General features: G+C 52.7%; 1 protein-coding gene across 1 annotated transcript; it reads right to left on the bottom strand.

Annotated features, from left to right (window-relative positions):
- Window positions 1–2,443: 2,443 nt before the first annotated feature.
- On the bottom strand, window positions 2,444–13,188 carry LOC105870466 (keratin, type II cytoskeletal 73). Its single transcript, XM_012763087.2, has 9 exons — window positions 12,709–13,188; window positions 11,052–11,266; window positions 10,185–10,245; window positions 9,489–9,584; window positions 8,649–8,813; window positions 5,644–5,769; window positions 5,058–5,278; window positions 4,064–4,098; window positions 2,444–3,295 (listed from the first exon to the last, which is right to left on the bottom strand). Exons 1-9 carry the CDS (start codon window positions 13,153–13,155, stop codon window positions 3,042–3,044), a joined length of 1,620 nt encoding a protein of 539 aa, XP_012618541.1. The 5' UTR covers window positions 13,156–13,188; the 3' UTR covers window positions 2,444–3,041.
- Window positions 13,189–14,024: the final 836 nt, after the last annotated feature.

Raw genomic sequence — 14,024 nt, forward strand, 5'->3', positions numbered from 1 at the left:
AATAAATCCCTGCCGTGTTAAGCTGCTCAGATTTCAGCATGTGTCCATTGAGGCAGTCAGTGTTAATCACATAGATCCAGGCATAGAAGTTAGATGGCAGGAATATCTCTTAATAGCCAATGCTCTTTATCCTAAGTTCATGCTCATCGAACAATCTTCTGATCACTGTTAGACCTTTTCTACTACCCTTCTCACTTACGGTTCTTGAAAGAATAGTCTATACCCAGTCATAACAAGAGCAACCATACACAGAGCACTTTCTGTGTGCCAGGTGCTGAAATTAATAATTCTCTTACATTATTTCATTAGATTTAATTCTCATGGCAACTTTGTGAGGCAACTACTATTTTAACCCCATATTACAGATGAGGAAACTGAGGCTTATGGAACAGAAGTGTCTTGCCTAAGTCACACAGATTAAGTGTCAGAGTCCTCCTGACTCAGGGCCCATCTGTCACCCAAGGTATTAACTTCTCCCTCAAACTCTAAAGAATAAAAATCCCAGCTCTTACCAGGCGTGAACCAGCCTCTCTGACCTGCCTGCTGCCTGCCTCCCCAACTCCAGGTGCCGCTGCAGCCCCTCCCCCTACTTCCTAAACCTCCCCCAGCCTTACACTTCACACCCCAGCAACAGTAACCTGTTTTCACCATGCCAGTGCCTTGGCTACAAAGCCCGCTTCCCACTCTTGTCCACCTAGTAAATTCCTATCCGTGCTCTAAAACCTCTCCATACATCTCCTCCTCTGTGAGCCTTCCTTGACCTCCTTGAAGGCCCTCACTCTCCTCTGCACTGCCTCTGTGTCTTCTTTTCATGCTGATATCTCACATATTGCAGTTACGTTTTTTATCGTTATGTCTCCAGCAGGGGTTTGGACCAAGTTTCTTGGTCACTGTATCCCCAGCACTAACGCCTGCCACGCACATGGTATATACCTGATAAATATTCATCGAACCGACTTCCTGCACTGACCCTAATGGTACATTCCTGACACTAGTTATTTTGCCAGTCAGTTCTCCTTTGGGAAATAAACAAACTAGCACTATAGCTTCTAAGATGATCTCTTTTGAGTTTGTATTTTGTGAATTTTTTTACCAGCAGCTACATACCTCTTTCAGCAAGCTACTTAAGTCAAGTTTCCGAACCAAAAATATGGAAGACAAGCTTTTTTTTTCCACTAACATTTATTAAATACAAACTTTGTACCAGGAATTGCATAAGACATCCTCATGTTGTCTCATTTTAACCTAACAACAATCTGGGGGTGGTAGTCTTCCTATTTTGTAGCTAAAGAAATGAGGCACAAGTGGGCTGAGAGCTTTGCACATCATTACAAGTTGCTTGTAGAGTCTAAATCTGAATTCAAAGCTATTGACTTCAAATGTAGGACTGTCTCTGGATCCACGGGACCCTGTTCGCACGCAACGTGGGAGCCTCAACCTGAATGTGTGCTAGCCTCTCACTTGCTTTTGCATCCTAATAGCATCATCATGGATTGGGAACCGATGGGAAATCTCTGAGCATATGGGTGTTTTGAAGACAAGATGGTATGTGTAACACAGATGGCCCCATACTTACACACTCATACTTACACAAACACATATATACATACTCAACACAGTGGAAATTTTACTAAAGACCAAGAGAACATGGGTCATTACTTCAAAGAGAATCTACCTTTGGGCCTTTTCTCAAGGGACAGGGCACGGCCATAACTTGACCCTTCTGCTGCCTCTTGTTCAGTTTTTTTGTTTTTTTTGTTTGTTTGTTTGTTTGTTTGTTTGTTTTGTGAGACAGAGTCTCACTTTGTTGCCCAGGCTAGAGTGAGTGCCGTGGCGTCAGCCTAGCTCACAGCAACCTCAAACTCCTGGGCTCAAGTGATCCTCCTGCCTCAGCCTCCTGAGTAGCTGGGACTACAGGCATGCACCACCATGCCTGGCTAATTTTTTTTCTATATATATTAGTTGGCCAATTAATTTCTTTCTATTTATAGTAGAGACTGGGTCTCACTCTTGCTCAGGCTGGTTTCAAACTCCTGACCTCGAGCTATCTACCTGCCTCGGCCTCCCAGATCTTGTCCAGTTTTAAATCTTGCCACTAGACAAGTGTTGGCTCCTTCTCCCTGCTGGTAACCCGAATATGCATAGGGATTGCCCATTCACTGGACCATTGGCCTGACAAAAGCGTGACTTAGTAGGCACATCTGTGGGGGCCCAGGGGAAGAGTGAACCCTGAGTGTCAAAGTCCAGTGGAAGTGGTGGGGGATCCTCCAGCTGAATAGGGCCTCTTTCACTCAGATCAAAAGACACTTCCAGACCTCAGATGCCGCAGGTTCCTGTCCATTGGCCACTCCGCATGCAGAGGAGACATGGCCTGAGATGAGGACTCCCTTAGGACAGAGAAGCAGCCTGACCTTGCACCATTTTATAAGTTTATTGGCGAGACACAGGAAGCAGACAGGTTAGGCCTACAGAAGGACAAGAACTCACAGATTGAGAGCACAGATCCCTTGGTTGAAAGGACCAGCCTCAAGGGGTGCTCCCAGCTGCGTAATGATGTGTAGTGGTCATGTGAGATACAACCTATCTCTGGGTGTTTTGCCTGAGCTGGTGTTGCTCTAACAGGAGACAGTTCTTATAGGCCTGTGAGTAGACCTGAAACCTCATGTAGCCAAGGAGCACACAGCCCAACGGTCATCAAGCCAGTGTGTGGAAGGGGAGTGGGAAGATTGTGGTTATGCTGGCCAGAGAACCTTCCTCTGCAAGGAGACATCAGGAAGGGAAGTTGAGTTGAGTTGAGGGGTCTCTTTGTATGGAAGCAGAAAGACGGGCACCAAACATGGCTCCAGTCTAGGATCCTGATTCTACATTAAGAAAGATGGAAGTGGAGAGGCCAAAGAGCAATAAGAAGGAAGTGATGTCAGTGGCAAAGAAAAGCAAGAAGGAGATCGTGGCAAATGGGGAAACAGAGGAGTTTCTTGGAGAAGTGAGTCTAGGGAAAAGCAAAGGGAGGCAGAAGGCTGGAAAATGGGCTGTCTTCCCCTTTATCTCGTGGTTTTCTTGGTGGATGAACTCAGAGCTCCGGTCTTTGCCTGGGAGTCCTTGAATTCGCTTGCACTCCCCAGCCTGGTCTTGGCTTCCCCGCGGGGGCTACAGTTCCCGCTGCCAGTGACACAGCCCCCAGACAGCATGCCGTAGCCCCCGACCGAGCTGGGCCAGTAGCTGTAGGTGCCAGCGCCGCCAAACCCAAAGCCGGCCCCTGCGCCCATAGTGCCAGGCGCAGAGCTGTTGATGACCGCTGTGGAGGAGAGGGAGGAGCGGTCACTGTGTGCCCAGGATAGGGGTGGCCCCAAGTCCCCCTCAACCTCCCAGCCCCAACTAGCATAAATGCCTCCCTCCTAAGCAAACACTTCTCCATGACCTTGGGTTCACTTGAGCAGCCTAAGCACCAGGAAAAACAGCCCCAACCCCACAGGGCCCCCAAACTAGGCACTTGTCACTCTCTGAACTAACAGGAGTGGCAAGGGCTTCCCCTAAGAGGCAGATCATACTCAGGCAGCAGGGAAGCCAACAAGTTCTGACATTTAACTTTAGAATCTATTCTGAGGGTTTTTCTATTTTTAAGAATTTCCTGATTATGTGAACTAGGAGACCTTTTGCTGGCCTCTCTCTTAAGAGACCAAGCCGAGCGCTGTGGGGCAGCATTAAAGTGACCGGGGCAGCATGTATGTGCACGGGTGTCGGCTGTCGGGGAGAGGTCTCACTCTGTGCTCAGTTTCCTTCATACAGGAAAGCCAGGTAGGGTGGCAGAAGAAGGGATGGGGCTGAGAATTTCATCCCAGCGCAAGACCCCTGGGGAAGGGGCCAGTGTGCAATGTCAGAATGTGCCAGAAGCTGACTCCACTGGGGAGGCAGCAGCTTCAAATGGGGAGGCCTCGGGTCTCGGCAAGGGTAGTGGCCATGTGACAGAGCCCAGGCTGCTCCATGGGGGCCTGGTGGTAGGCACCTACTCACTCTGTGTTTGTTGATGGACTAATTTAATCCCTCAGAGGCATGAAATACTCACAAATGCTCACAGAGTTGGTGTATTCTCCGGACATCCTGGACAGAGAGAAAGCACAGGACAGTCTTCGTCACACAGACTCCCAGAGTGGCCCTCACCACCGCCTGAACGTGGGCCCAGGAATCACCCACCTCCAGGTGCCCCTCCAGCTGGCCAGACGGCACTGGCTGCCCTGCGTGTCTCTGAGCCCTCCCTCTCCCTCCCGTGTCCACCCTTCCCCTTCAGAGATGGGGACCCTCGACCTTGGAGCCCCCAGCACCATCACCACCCCCCACGCCCTCCTGCTGGGTTCCTCTTGGCCCCATTTCTTTACTCCTGTGAAGCTGCTGCCTGAATGAATCCATGGGTGGAAAGATAGGGTCAGGCATAGCTACTAATGAACCCCAACTCAAGGATGTGGGGACCAGTAACTGCTCCTCTGTAGTTCTCAGTTATAAAACAGTGCTAGGTTGGAACAAGATTTTCCAGATGTCCGTGCTTCATGTACCACCCTTCCACATGTTGCCATGACCATGTACAGCTTACACTGTCATGTATTCAGTGTGTTTAATTGACTCAGCCTTTGACGACAAAATTGCATTTGTCTTAAACAGAAATTTTATATTACCAGGGTATATAGAAAACCAGTATTATTACCTAACCAAATAAGAAAAAAAAGTAGCAGAAAAAAATAAACATAATGAAAATAAAACAATTTAAAATTTTTTTGGCTAGATATTGTTGTCTGCCCAAAGACTCTGAACCTGAGATCTACTGTCTCTTTATTAACAGGAGATGTACGCAAATGTCTGAGAGGTGTTAAAGACAGGACAGCACCAGGCTGAGACTTTCTTCCAAGGAGGACTGTAAAGGAAATTGCTGTCACTTTATCTGGCTGGATGCTGTTTAAGGCTATGCTTGTGGGTGAAGTGTAAGGCAACTCCAGTGCCCCCCAGCAGCCTGCCCCTGCACTCTGGGAAACTCTGAGTCTGAGGATTACAAAGGTTCTTCCACTCACCTGCACTCCTCGCCCTCCAGCAGCTTCCTGTAGGTGACGATCTCGATGTCCAGGGCCAGCTTCACGCTCATGAGCTCCTGGTACTCGCGCAGCATCCGCGCCAGCTCCTCCTTGGCCTGCTGCAGGGCGGCCTCCAGCTCGTCCAGCTTGGCGCGGGCGTCCTTGAGGGCACAGTCGCCCCGCTGCTCGGCATCGGCAATGGCCGTCTCCAGGTTGGCGCACTGAGGTCGGGAGGCTGCAGTTGCTCTGTGTTCTAAGGCACGCAGGGCCTCACTTCACCCCCCACATGCCCACAGCGGTTGGACCCTCCCCAGTCCTGCCCACTTCCTGAGCAGAGACCCAGCCACAGCCATGGCCGTGGAGCCCTGTCAACCTGCGACTGGCAGGCCTGAGCCCCCGGCTTTATGAAAAGACTCTGCGATTGTTCCAGACTTCTGATGGCAGCTAATCGCGTGGGACTTAGCAGGCGCTCCAATTGAGGAAGGGGGTTCTGAGGCGGAGACCCAGAGAAGGAGGAGGGCGGGGGTGTGCTAAGCTGTTGACCCCTCCCTTGGGACTGCGTCAGGGACACCCCAGCCCCCTTCACCTGCTTTTTCACACTCTCAATCTCCGAGCGCAGCCTTTGGATGAGACGGGTCAGCTCTGAGATCTCGTTCTTGGTGTATTTCAGGTCATCCCCATGTCGGCCAGCTGCCAGCTGCAGCTCCTGGAACTAGGGGGAGAAGAGCCAAAGCGGGACATTGACCCAGGGCCTGGCTGAGCTCAGTCCAGCACAGAGACTGTGCCTGTGCTCGGGGAGCCTGGCAGAGGTGGTAGAGGTCCCCGCGTGACCAGCCCTATCAACAGCCTCCCATTCAAACATTTGCTCATTGGATTTATCTGCCTTAAGCACAGCTGATCTCACTGATGGTTAGATTTGGCCATAAGGACTGTTGAATGTCCCATACTCTCCACACTGCAACTTTATAACACACAACTCCAATTATGATGCTCCTCTGCCTACAGCCCTTCAAAGTCAAGGTCAATTTCAAACTTCTAGCATGGCATCCAGGTGCTCATCTGTCACTGCCCCTGCCCAACACCCGTCTGGCTCCCCAGCTGTGCCAAACAGTCCCACGGTTCCCCCAAATGACCCACGTGCTCTAGTGTCTCTGAGTCTTTGCATGAGCTTCTCCTCCATCATAGAAACCTTCCCCCACCCATCTCCCTTTTTCCCTAGCTAGCTCAAACTGAGCCAGGGCAGATTCACTTCCTCCAGGAGGCCTTCCCTGACCCCTTGTTGGATGCAATTTTGTTCCCATTGCCCCTGGCACACCAATCCATAGGTCTTCTCACATGATACTGTGATAATATATTTCCATGTCTTCCCCATCAGACTCAGAATGAATGGATGACAGGACCTTTTCTTTTATTTCTGAATTCCCAGTACCTAGCACAGTGCCTGGTTGGTGCCCAAAAAAGCTCTGATGAATGAATGAATGGGTTAATGAATGAATGAGGGAGCCAATGAGCTGTCTATCTATATTTTCTGTGACTCCCTCCCCTTGATAGCTTAGCCAGGCCCCAGGCTACAGGCATCCTGCTGGATTGGGACAGAGGCCAGGCACAGCATGGAGGGACATTCTGTATGTGTGATGTGTGGTGGGTGGATTCAGCTATACCCCAACACCACTAGCCATGCATTTTGGGTCATCTACTGATTTGGGATTATTCCTGCCTCTGATGCCATCCATTAAATGGTCAACAGAGATTACTCCAGTTCTACCCAGAATTTGGCTTAAGGAGAGCACAAAACAATCATGACCTTCAGCACTCTGGGGCAGTGTGTCGCTCGGCCTCTGTCCCTGGGTGCTGGGCCCCAGCATGGCTCCAGATCCAGGATGGCTCCTACCTGTGCCAAGCCCTCCAGAAGGCAGAGGGCCTTCTCCCTTCACTTTCTGTGCTTTACCTTTAGTGCTAACCTTGTGACAGGTGGCCTGCTGTGTGAGCAGGATGGCCACCCACACTGGCTGTGGCACCAAACAGCCTCCCTCTGAGGTGAACAGGTGAGCATGCTCCTGCTGTCGCGCTCTCAGCCCGCTCAGAGCCCTGGAAATAAATGCTTCTCACCAGGGTCTCTTCCAATTTTCTGCCCAGACATGGTGGGATTTTAAGTCACTAGATTCCCATCAGCTGCACCACTTGCCAGCCAAATGCCCTTAGCAAGTTAGCTGAACACCCTGAGCCCTGCCTTCCTCAGGGGAATAATTAAAATCAGCCTTCATCATGGAGTTGTTAGGACTCCATGAATACAATTCAGCTCCATAAGAGTTTATCTCTGACAAGAGAAAGAGAGGTACGGATAATCCCAAACAACAAGCAATCCAAAAATCATGTCTGTGCAGACCTGCCTAATTCTTCTGGAAAGAGTTAGTTGGGTGACAGCCCAGAGTAGTCCCTGATGGCCATTTCCCACCCTAGCTTGCAACAGTAGTGTGGAGGGCTTGGGGCATGGGGATTGAGTCTGGGCCTTTATCAAGAAGCCCTGGCCTGAGTTGCCTCCTAGGCCCTGAAAGCCTCCCTCCTCCCCTCTGCAGGCCAAATCTCTCAGTCCCAGGCCAACCTGGAGGTGGGAGGGATAAGATAAGGTCTCCCAAGATGTGGATTCCCTTGAGAAAGAGCCTGATGAATAGCAAGGAACCATTAGGAAGTTGCCATCTTGATGTGAGAAATGAACTTATCTAAAGAATCACTTCCCACCCACCACCCACTAGAGGAGTTAAGATCTAAAGACTCTACCTTCCCCTTTATCCCCGAGTTGGACTTGAATGAAAAGGTAGGAGTTACCTGACTCCAGATCACGCTAAAGAGACCCCTCATTTATCATAATTAATGCGGAAGTTGAGGTGCTGCTACTCACGTTTCCCCTCCCCACTCAGACTCAGGTCAAAACCCTCTGCCTCCAGGAGGCTGTTTCTGACCAGCCCCACCTGGTCCTGGTTCCCTAATCTGGCCTCTGTTTGCACCACATGCGTTTGCACTCAGTTGTGTGCATGGTCCAATGGCTGCCACTGGTGGACCCCAGGACAGAGCTGTGTCTTCTCCTCTGATACAGTTTGGATGTTTGGCCCCCCCAAATTTCATGTTGAAAGTTGATCCCCAATGTTGGAAGTGGGGTCTGGTGGGAGGCATATGGGTCATGAAGGCAGATCCCACATGAATGGCTTGCTGCCCTGTTAATAAGTGAGTTCTCCTTTGTTAGTTCACAGGGGAAAAGGTTGTTTAGAGAGCACGGGGACCTCCCTCTTCTCTCCTGCTCCTTCTCTCACCATGTGACTCGCCTGCTCCCCCTTTGTCTTCTGCTTTGATTGGAAGCAGATGCTGGCACCATGCTCCTTGTACAGTCTGCAGAGCCATGAGCCAAATAAATCACTTCTTCCCTATAAATTTCCCAGTCTCTGGCATTCCTTGACAGCAATGTAAAACGGACCAACACATTCTCCTTCCAGGCTGCCCCAGCATCCGGTGTGCTCATCACGGGGGTCATGAGGCAGACAAAAGAGAGGTGGACCAGAGGCCCCTGCACACGTGACGGGGGCGGTGCCAGCTTACCTTGGTCTGGTACAGCGCCTCGGCCTCGGCCTTGCTCTTCAGGGCGATGTCCTCGTACTGGGCGCGCACCTCGGCGATGATGCTGTCCAGGTCCAGGTTGCGGTTGTTGTCCATGGACAGGATGACGGACGTGTCACTGATGTGGGACTGGATCTGAGCGATCTCCTGCAGGGGAAACAAGGATGAATGTGCCAAGGTGATGATCCTGCCCCAGTAGCATGGCCCCAGACCATTCCAAATAGATGTAAGCTGCATTCCCTGAAGCTTGTGAGAATGGAGCTCACCACTCACATCTAAAAGCTGCTGGATGGGTTTGAAGCAGCCAAAGAAGAAAACATCCCATCTGCCTGTGATCTTAGTCAGGAGTGGGGAAGACGGAGGGAAACAGCCTGGCCACCACACAAGGGACACTAAGGACACAAGAGCCCAAGGATGCTTGGCCAACAGGCAAAGGCTTAAAGCCAAGTGTGCATAGAGGAGGAAAGGGTGTGAGGACCCCTCACCTCCATCCTGGGGATTCCTGCCCGAGACCCCAGAAAACATCCCCAGCAGCCGAGAGAAGACAGGAAGAATGAGAATATGCCTGGCCAAAGTTCAATGGGAACCCCTTCAGGACCCATGGCTTCCTGAAGGATGTGACAGCAGGACATTCATAGGGCCAGCAGGGACAGATAGGGCATCAGGATAGATTGTCACTCCCACCTTTGATCTACAAAGATCCCAGCATCCAAATGCTAGAGATCCCTTGGGCTGTAAGAGTTGCTGATAAGTAAGTAACTGCTAATCACACATCTGTCCTCCCAGAGGACAGAGCTGGAGGTGGGGTGAAGGGAGCCTTACCCCCTCGTACAGGCACTTGAAGAACTTGATCTCTCTGTCCAGGGCATCCACCTTGGCCTGCAGCTCCACCTTGCTCATGTAAGCTGCATCCACATCCTGGGGAGAATCCAGAGACCTCCTGCTGTCACCTTTCTTCAAGCCCAGGCAGGCTCCCCTATGAACTGACACCCTGGCACCCAGCCCTGTAGCCAGCTGCCCCAGGGAATGCCCTCAAGACCCAGGGGGCAGGACCCTGACTTCCAGCTGGACTCGCTGTCCATGCTCACTGGTGGGCGAGTTCCTTGTGCCTCTGGAACTCCTTCTGCCTCTATTTCTCAAAGTGTGGGAGCCCTGTCCCCCACCCAGCCAGTCAGAGTGAGCCAAGGGCAGCCACAGGGATTTGCTAGAGCTGAGCAGAGTTGGAAGGTAAACCTACAGCCTCCCAAAGCATGTCCTGTTCCCAGCCAAATGGACATGAGCCAGAAACTGATTCTCCACGTCTGGGCTCCTGTCTGCTGCATGTCCCTACAAAAAGTAGGGAGCTGACCAAGTGCCATGTGCTAGACCAATACCAGGTGTCCAAAGCAGCAAGCCCTGCACCTCCTCCTCCTGCACTTTAGCTCCAGACCTTTCTGGGGGACACAGACCTCAGTGTCTCCCCTCTGCTCTCACCCCAACACCCACTGCTGGGGAGCTGAGACCATGCCTTCTCCCCACCTTCTTAAGCACCACGAATTCATTCTCAGCCGTCGTGCGCTTGTTTATTTCCTCTTCATATCTGCAAAACAAGCACCACTATGAGCCGGTGTGTATCTGTGTGTGTAGTCTGTGTGAGATTCTATGCATGTGTGTGTTCTTACTGTGAAATGGGAAGAGAGATGCCCATATTATGTGTCCTTTAACAGATACTATTCTATATCTTTGCAAGTCTGTCTCAACTGGCTAGTACTATTTGGCCAGAGTGATGGGCAGGGTTGTATGTAACTACCTCCCAAGCCTGGTGGCTAAATAGTTTGAGGTCTGCTTTCCTCTGATGCCTGGGGAGTGAGTAGGTTTTTCCTCCTCCCACTCAGCATCCAAATCACAGGAACATGATGCCAGAGGCCCTTTTCAGCCACAATCCTGTGTCACTCCTGCTGCCTGACAGCCCTACCCAAACTCCCCTCCTCCCTGAGGCAGGAGTTCCAAGGAACTATAACTTTCCCCAGGGCAGGAAGAAGGAGCATGGCCCAAGGGTCCAGGACCTGAGGGAAGTGAGAAAAAACACCCACCAGGAACTTCCAGCTCCTGCCCTGCTGGGGGACACCAGGTGGGCTCGGGGACCCAGAAGCAGTGGCACATACACACAGGCTCTCTCAAGTGGGGAGCAGAAAGGAGTATGCCAAGGAGAGGGCCACCTGCCAGGACAGCCCTGACACTGCCCAAGAGGCCAACTGTCTACTGTACAGCCCACCTGGTTGCCCATAAATTGTTCCCATCTTGCTTGGGCAGGTGAGCTCCGTCCCCCCAAGGCCAGAGGAAAACGTCCTGGTCCTTACTGGGAAAGCCCAGCCCCATCAGGGCTGGTGCAGCATCCCTGCTCACCTCTTCTTGTAGTCCTCCACCACGTCCCGCACGCTCCTCAGCTCCGAGTCCAGCCTCACCCTGTCCGCAGACAGCGTCTCCAGCTGCTTGCGCAGGTTGCTGATGTAGCCCTCGAGGATGGGCTCCAGGTTGTTCTTGCAGTTGTTCAGGTCCAGCTGCTGCAGCAGCTCCCACTTGGTCTCCAGCACCTGGTTCTGCTGCTCCAGGAACCGCACCTGGAGCCCACGCCACAGTCAGTCAGTGAGGAGAGAGGACGTGAGGTTTCCTTTCCTGCACAGGAGCTCTGCTTTCTTATTCCTCGTTAGCTTAAAAGGTGAGCCTGGGCCATTAAAACATGCCACTCGCGCCTCACTGCCCTGAGGGCCCTTGGTCTGACCATGGTTCTCACTCTGGGGCAGCCCCTCAGATCAGGAGAGCCCCAACTCTTCTCCTTCTCCATCTGTCAGAGATCTCCTGTCTCACCTGCCCTTATCTCAACCTGACTGGACCGATGTCTGTGTTCAGCCTGGGCTGGCTCTCCAAGGTGCGTCCTTAGACACTGAAGCCGGCCTGTGCTGGCCTTCACGCCCCTGAGCCCTCTGCTCGGGGCCTGGTGGCCTGCCTGTGCCCTGCTACTCTGCCTCCTAGTGTGCAGTTCTCCTAGCCCTACTGCAGCAGGCGCTCAGCTGATCTGGGGTCTCCAGCCCTTCTATGTTGCTTTGTGTCCGCATCTCCGTTATCACAATCAGAACATTTCCCCAGGGGCAGCACGAGCATTCTCAAGTTGCAATCTACAAATATCATATCTTTCCCTTGCTTAAAACCCTCAGATGGTTCCACATCACCTACATACAGAGTCAAGTCCACATTCCCACTGTGTTCTTAACAACATGCCCAGCCCGCCTGCCCCTCCTCCACTCACCAGTGCTGTGCAAACCTGAGGTCTCCCATGCCCTGGACAAGTACCTGCATGCGGCACATGATCTCTTGCCTTGGATGGCCCTTTCCCACCTCCCTCCAGAAAAGTCCTACTCATGTGTCACCACCTGCCTCACTGTCACTCCTGGGGAGCTTCCCCTGCTCCCCTAAGCTCAGGAAGTCTCTACCTCCCAAACCCCTCCTGCACTTTGTTCCTCAGTGGTTCCCAAACTTGAGCATCACCTGGAGGGCTTGTTAAACCCAGATTGCCGGGCCCCACCCCAGTCTCTGGTTCAGTCGCTCCAGGGTAGAGCCTGGAAATGTGCTTTCCTGCAAGTGTCCAGGTGATGCTGTGCCGCTGGCTCGGGGACCACTGCTGAGAACCACTGCTCTAGGGCACTGTGACTACTGCCTGCCTCGCCATACAGGTTGGGCGTGTCGCACAGGGAATCTGAGCTGGCAGGGTCTGTGAGCGGAGGAGCTGGGTCCCACAGCTCCCAGGCCTCTCCTTTGCCTGGCTTCACAGGCCATCACTCTCCTACTTCTCAACCCGGAGGCCACTTTCTGTGTCTCCTGGACACCTTCCCAGACTACGCTTTCTAGTTCTCACTTCTCTCAACCCCATGCCCAGGTCTGATCCCTCAGGCTTTGTACAGTCCCCACTGCCCTGTCCTGGGCTGTGCCTGCATCCTGGGAATGTGTCCTGCCTTCCTCTGCTCCAGACAGGGCCCTGTGCTCGGCTCTCTCTAGAAAGTCCCACCTTGTCGATGAAGGAGGCGAACTTGTTGTTCAGAGCCTTGATCTGCTCCCGCTCCTGCGTGCGCACTTTCTGGATCTCGGGGTCCAGCTCCACGTTGAGGGGGGCTAGGAGATTCTTGTTGACAGTGACCTGGTGGATGCCCCCTGGAGGACACACGGATGGACACGCGGGCCCCAGGGCTGCACTGCCAAACATGCTGCCAGCAAAGCCACTGGCCCGGACCCGGCCAAACCCATAGCCGCCTGTGCGCCCACTGCCACTGGCCACGTTGAAGGAGATGCTCCGGGCGCCCCCCAGGCTGAAGAGGCTCCGACTGCTGAAGCCCCCGCCGAGCCCTTTGCCCCCTGCCCGGTAAGAGGTCGAGCTGCCCCCTGAGAGCACCGCGGAGCAGCCGCTGAAGCCCCCCTTGGTGGCAGCTCCTGACTTGCAGTTGAATTGGCGGCTCATGTTGGGGAGGCCAGAGAGCTGGGATAAGACGCTAACCCTTAGGTAAGACTCCGGTCACCAGCCTGTGAGTGTGGGCGCCCCCTTTATAGGGCTCAGCAGGGAGCCACTGCCCTGATTTGTGGGTTCAGTTTGCCTGGAAGCAAGAAATCATTTTCTCCCAGCAAAATCAGACACCAGGTAAATAACTTGAAAACTCCCAAAGTGGTGGGCTTGAAAGTCTTGCTCACGTAATTTGAGTCTTATCTAATTAACATAGGGTAATTAGCCTGGCCGAATTATCCCTAGAAAGATCTTGGCTGGGAGGTTTGTCACAGCCTCAATTGCCCTTACCCAGGGAGTGGTGGGCGCTGGGATGGCAGGGGTGGGTGCTGAGGGGAGACCTCTAATTGACAGTGTCATCTGTGAGAAAGCTCACAATCATGCTGGCATCAGATGAGCTGTTTCAGGGACCCTGTCTGAGCTGCTTTCATGTGGTTAGGGAGAGACTCCGCCGCCTGGCTTCCCAGGGCTCCTGCAGACACTTCCCATGTCTGGCCAGAGCCATGGGAGAGGAGCCACTGGAAACCCAGGGCCAGCCTCTGCTGTGCCCTTCCAGACAAGTGCCCTGTTCCTCTGTGCCAGCCAGGCCGCCCTGCTCACCTTCACTGGTACACACTTCTTTGTTCCTGTGCCATCCCGCTGCCCCCACTCTTGACCGTGAAATAGTGGTCATTGCCACTGTTTACAATGTCTGGCACTGGGGCAGCACTTTACAGCGCTGAAAGAGCTCCTCACAGAAGCTACTCTGCCTGGAGAGGAGTGATCATGATCCGTGCTTCACTAATGGGGAAACCGAGGCTCAGATAGCTGAGGAATGCCATTCCGTTAGT

Source organism: Microcebus murinus, chromosome 10, assembly GCF_040939455.1.
Source record: "Microcebus murinus isolate Inina chromosome 10, M.murinus_Inina_mat1.0, whole genome shotgun sequence".
Taxonomy (NCBI): domain Eukaryota; kingdom Metazoa; phylum Chordata; class Mammalia; order Primates; family Cheirogaleidae; genus Microcebus; species Microcebus murinus.

Bases quoted from the DNA above. Each gene is read 5' to 3' on its own strand.
- LOC105870466 (XM_012763087.2), bottom strand. From the start codon at position 13,155: ATGAGCCGCCAATTCAACTGCAAGTCAGGAGCTGCCACCAAGGGGGGC. The intron at 11,267-12,708 runs GTGGGACTTTCT...CGTGGGCTCCAG, and splicing joins TCGCCTCCTTCATCGACAAG to GTGCGGTTCCTGGAGCAGCA. The intron at 5,770-8,648 runs GTAAGCTGGCAC...TTCTCCCCCTAG, and splicing joins AGGCGCTGTACCAGACCAAG to TTCCAGGAGCTGCAGCTGGC.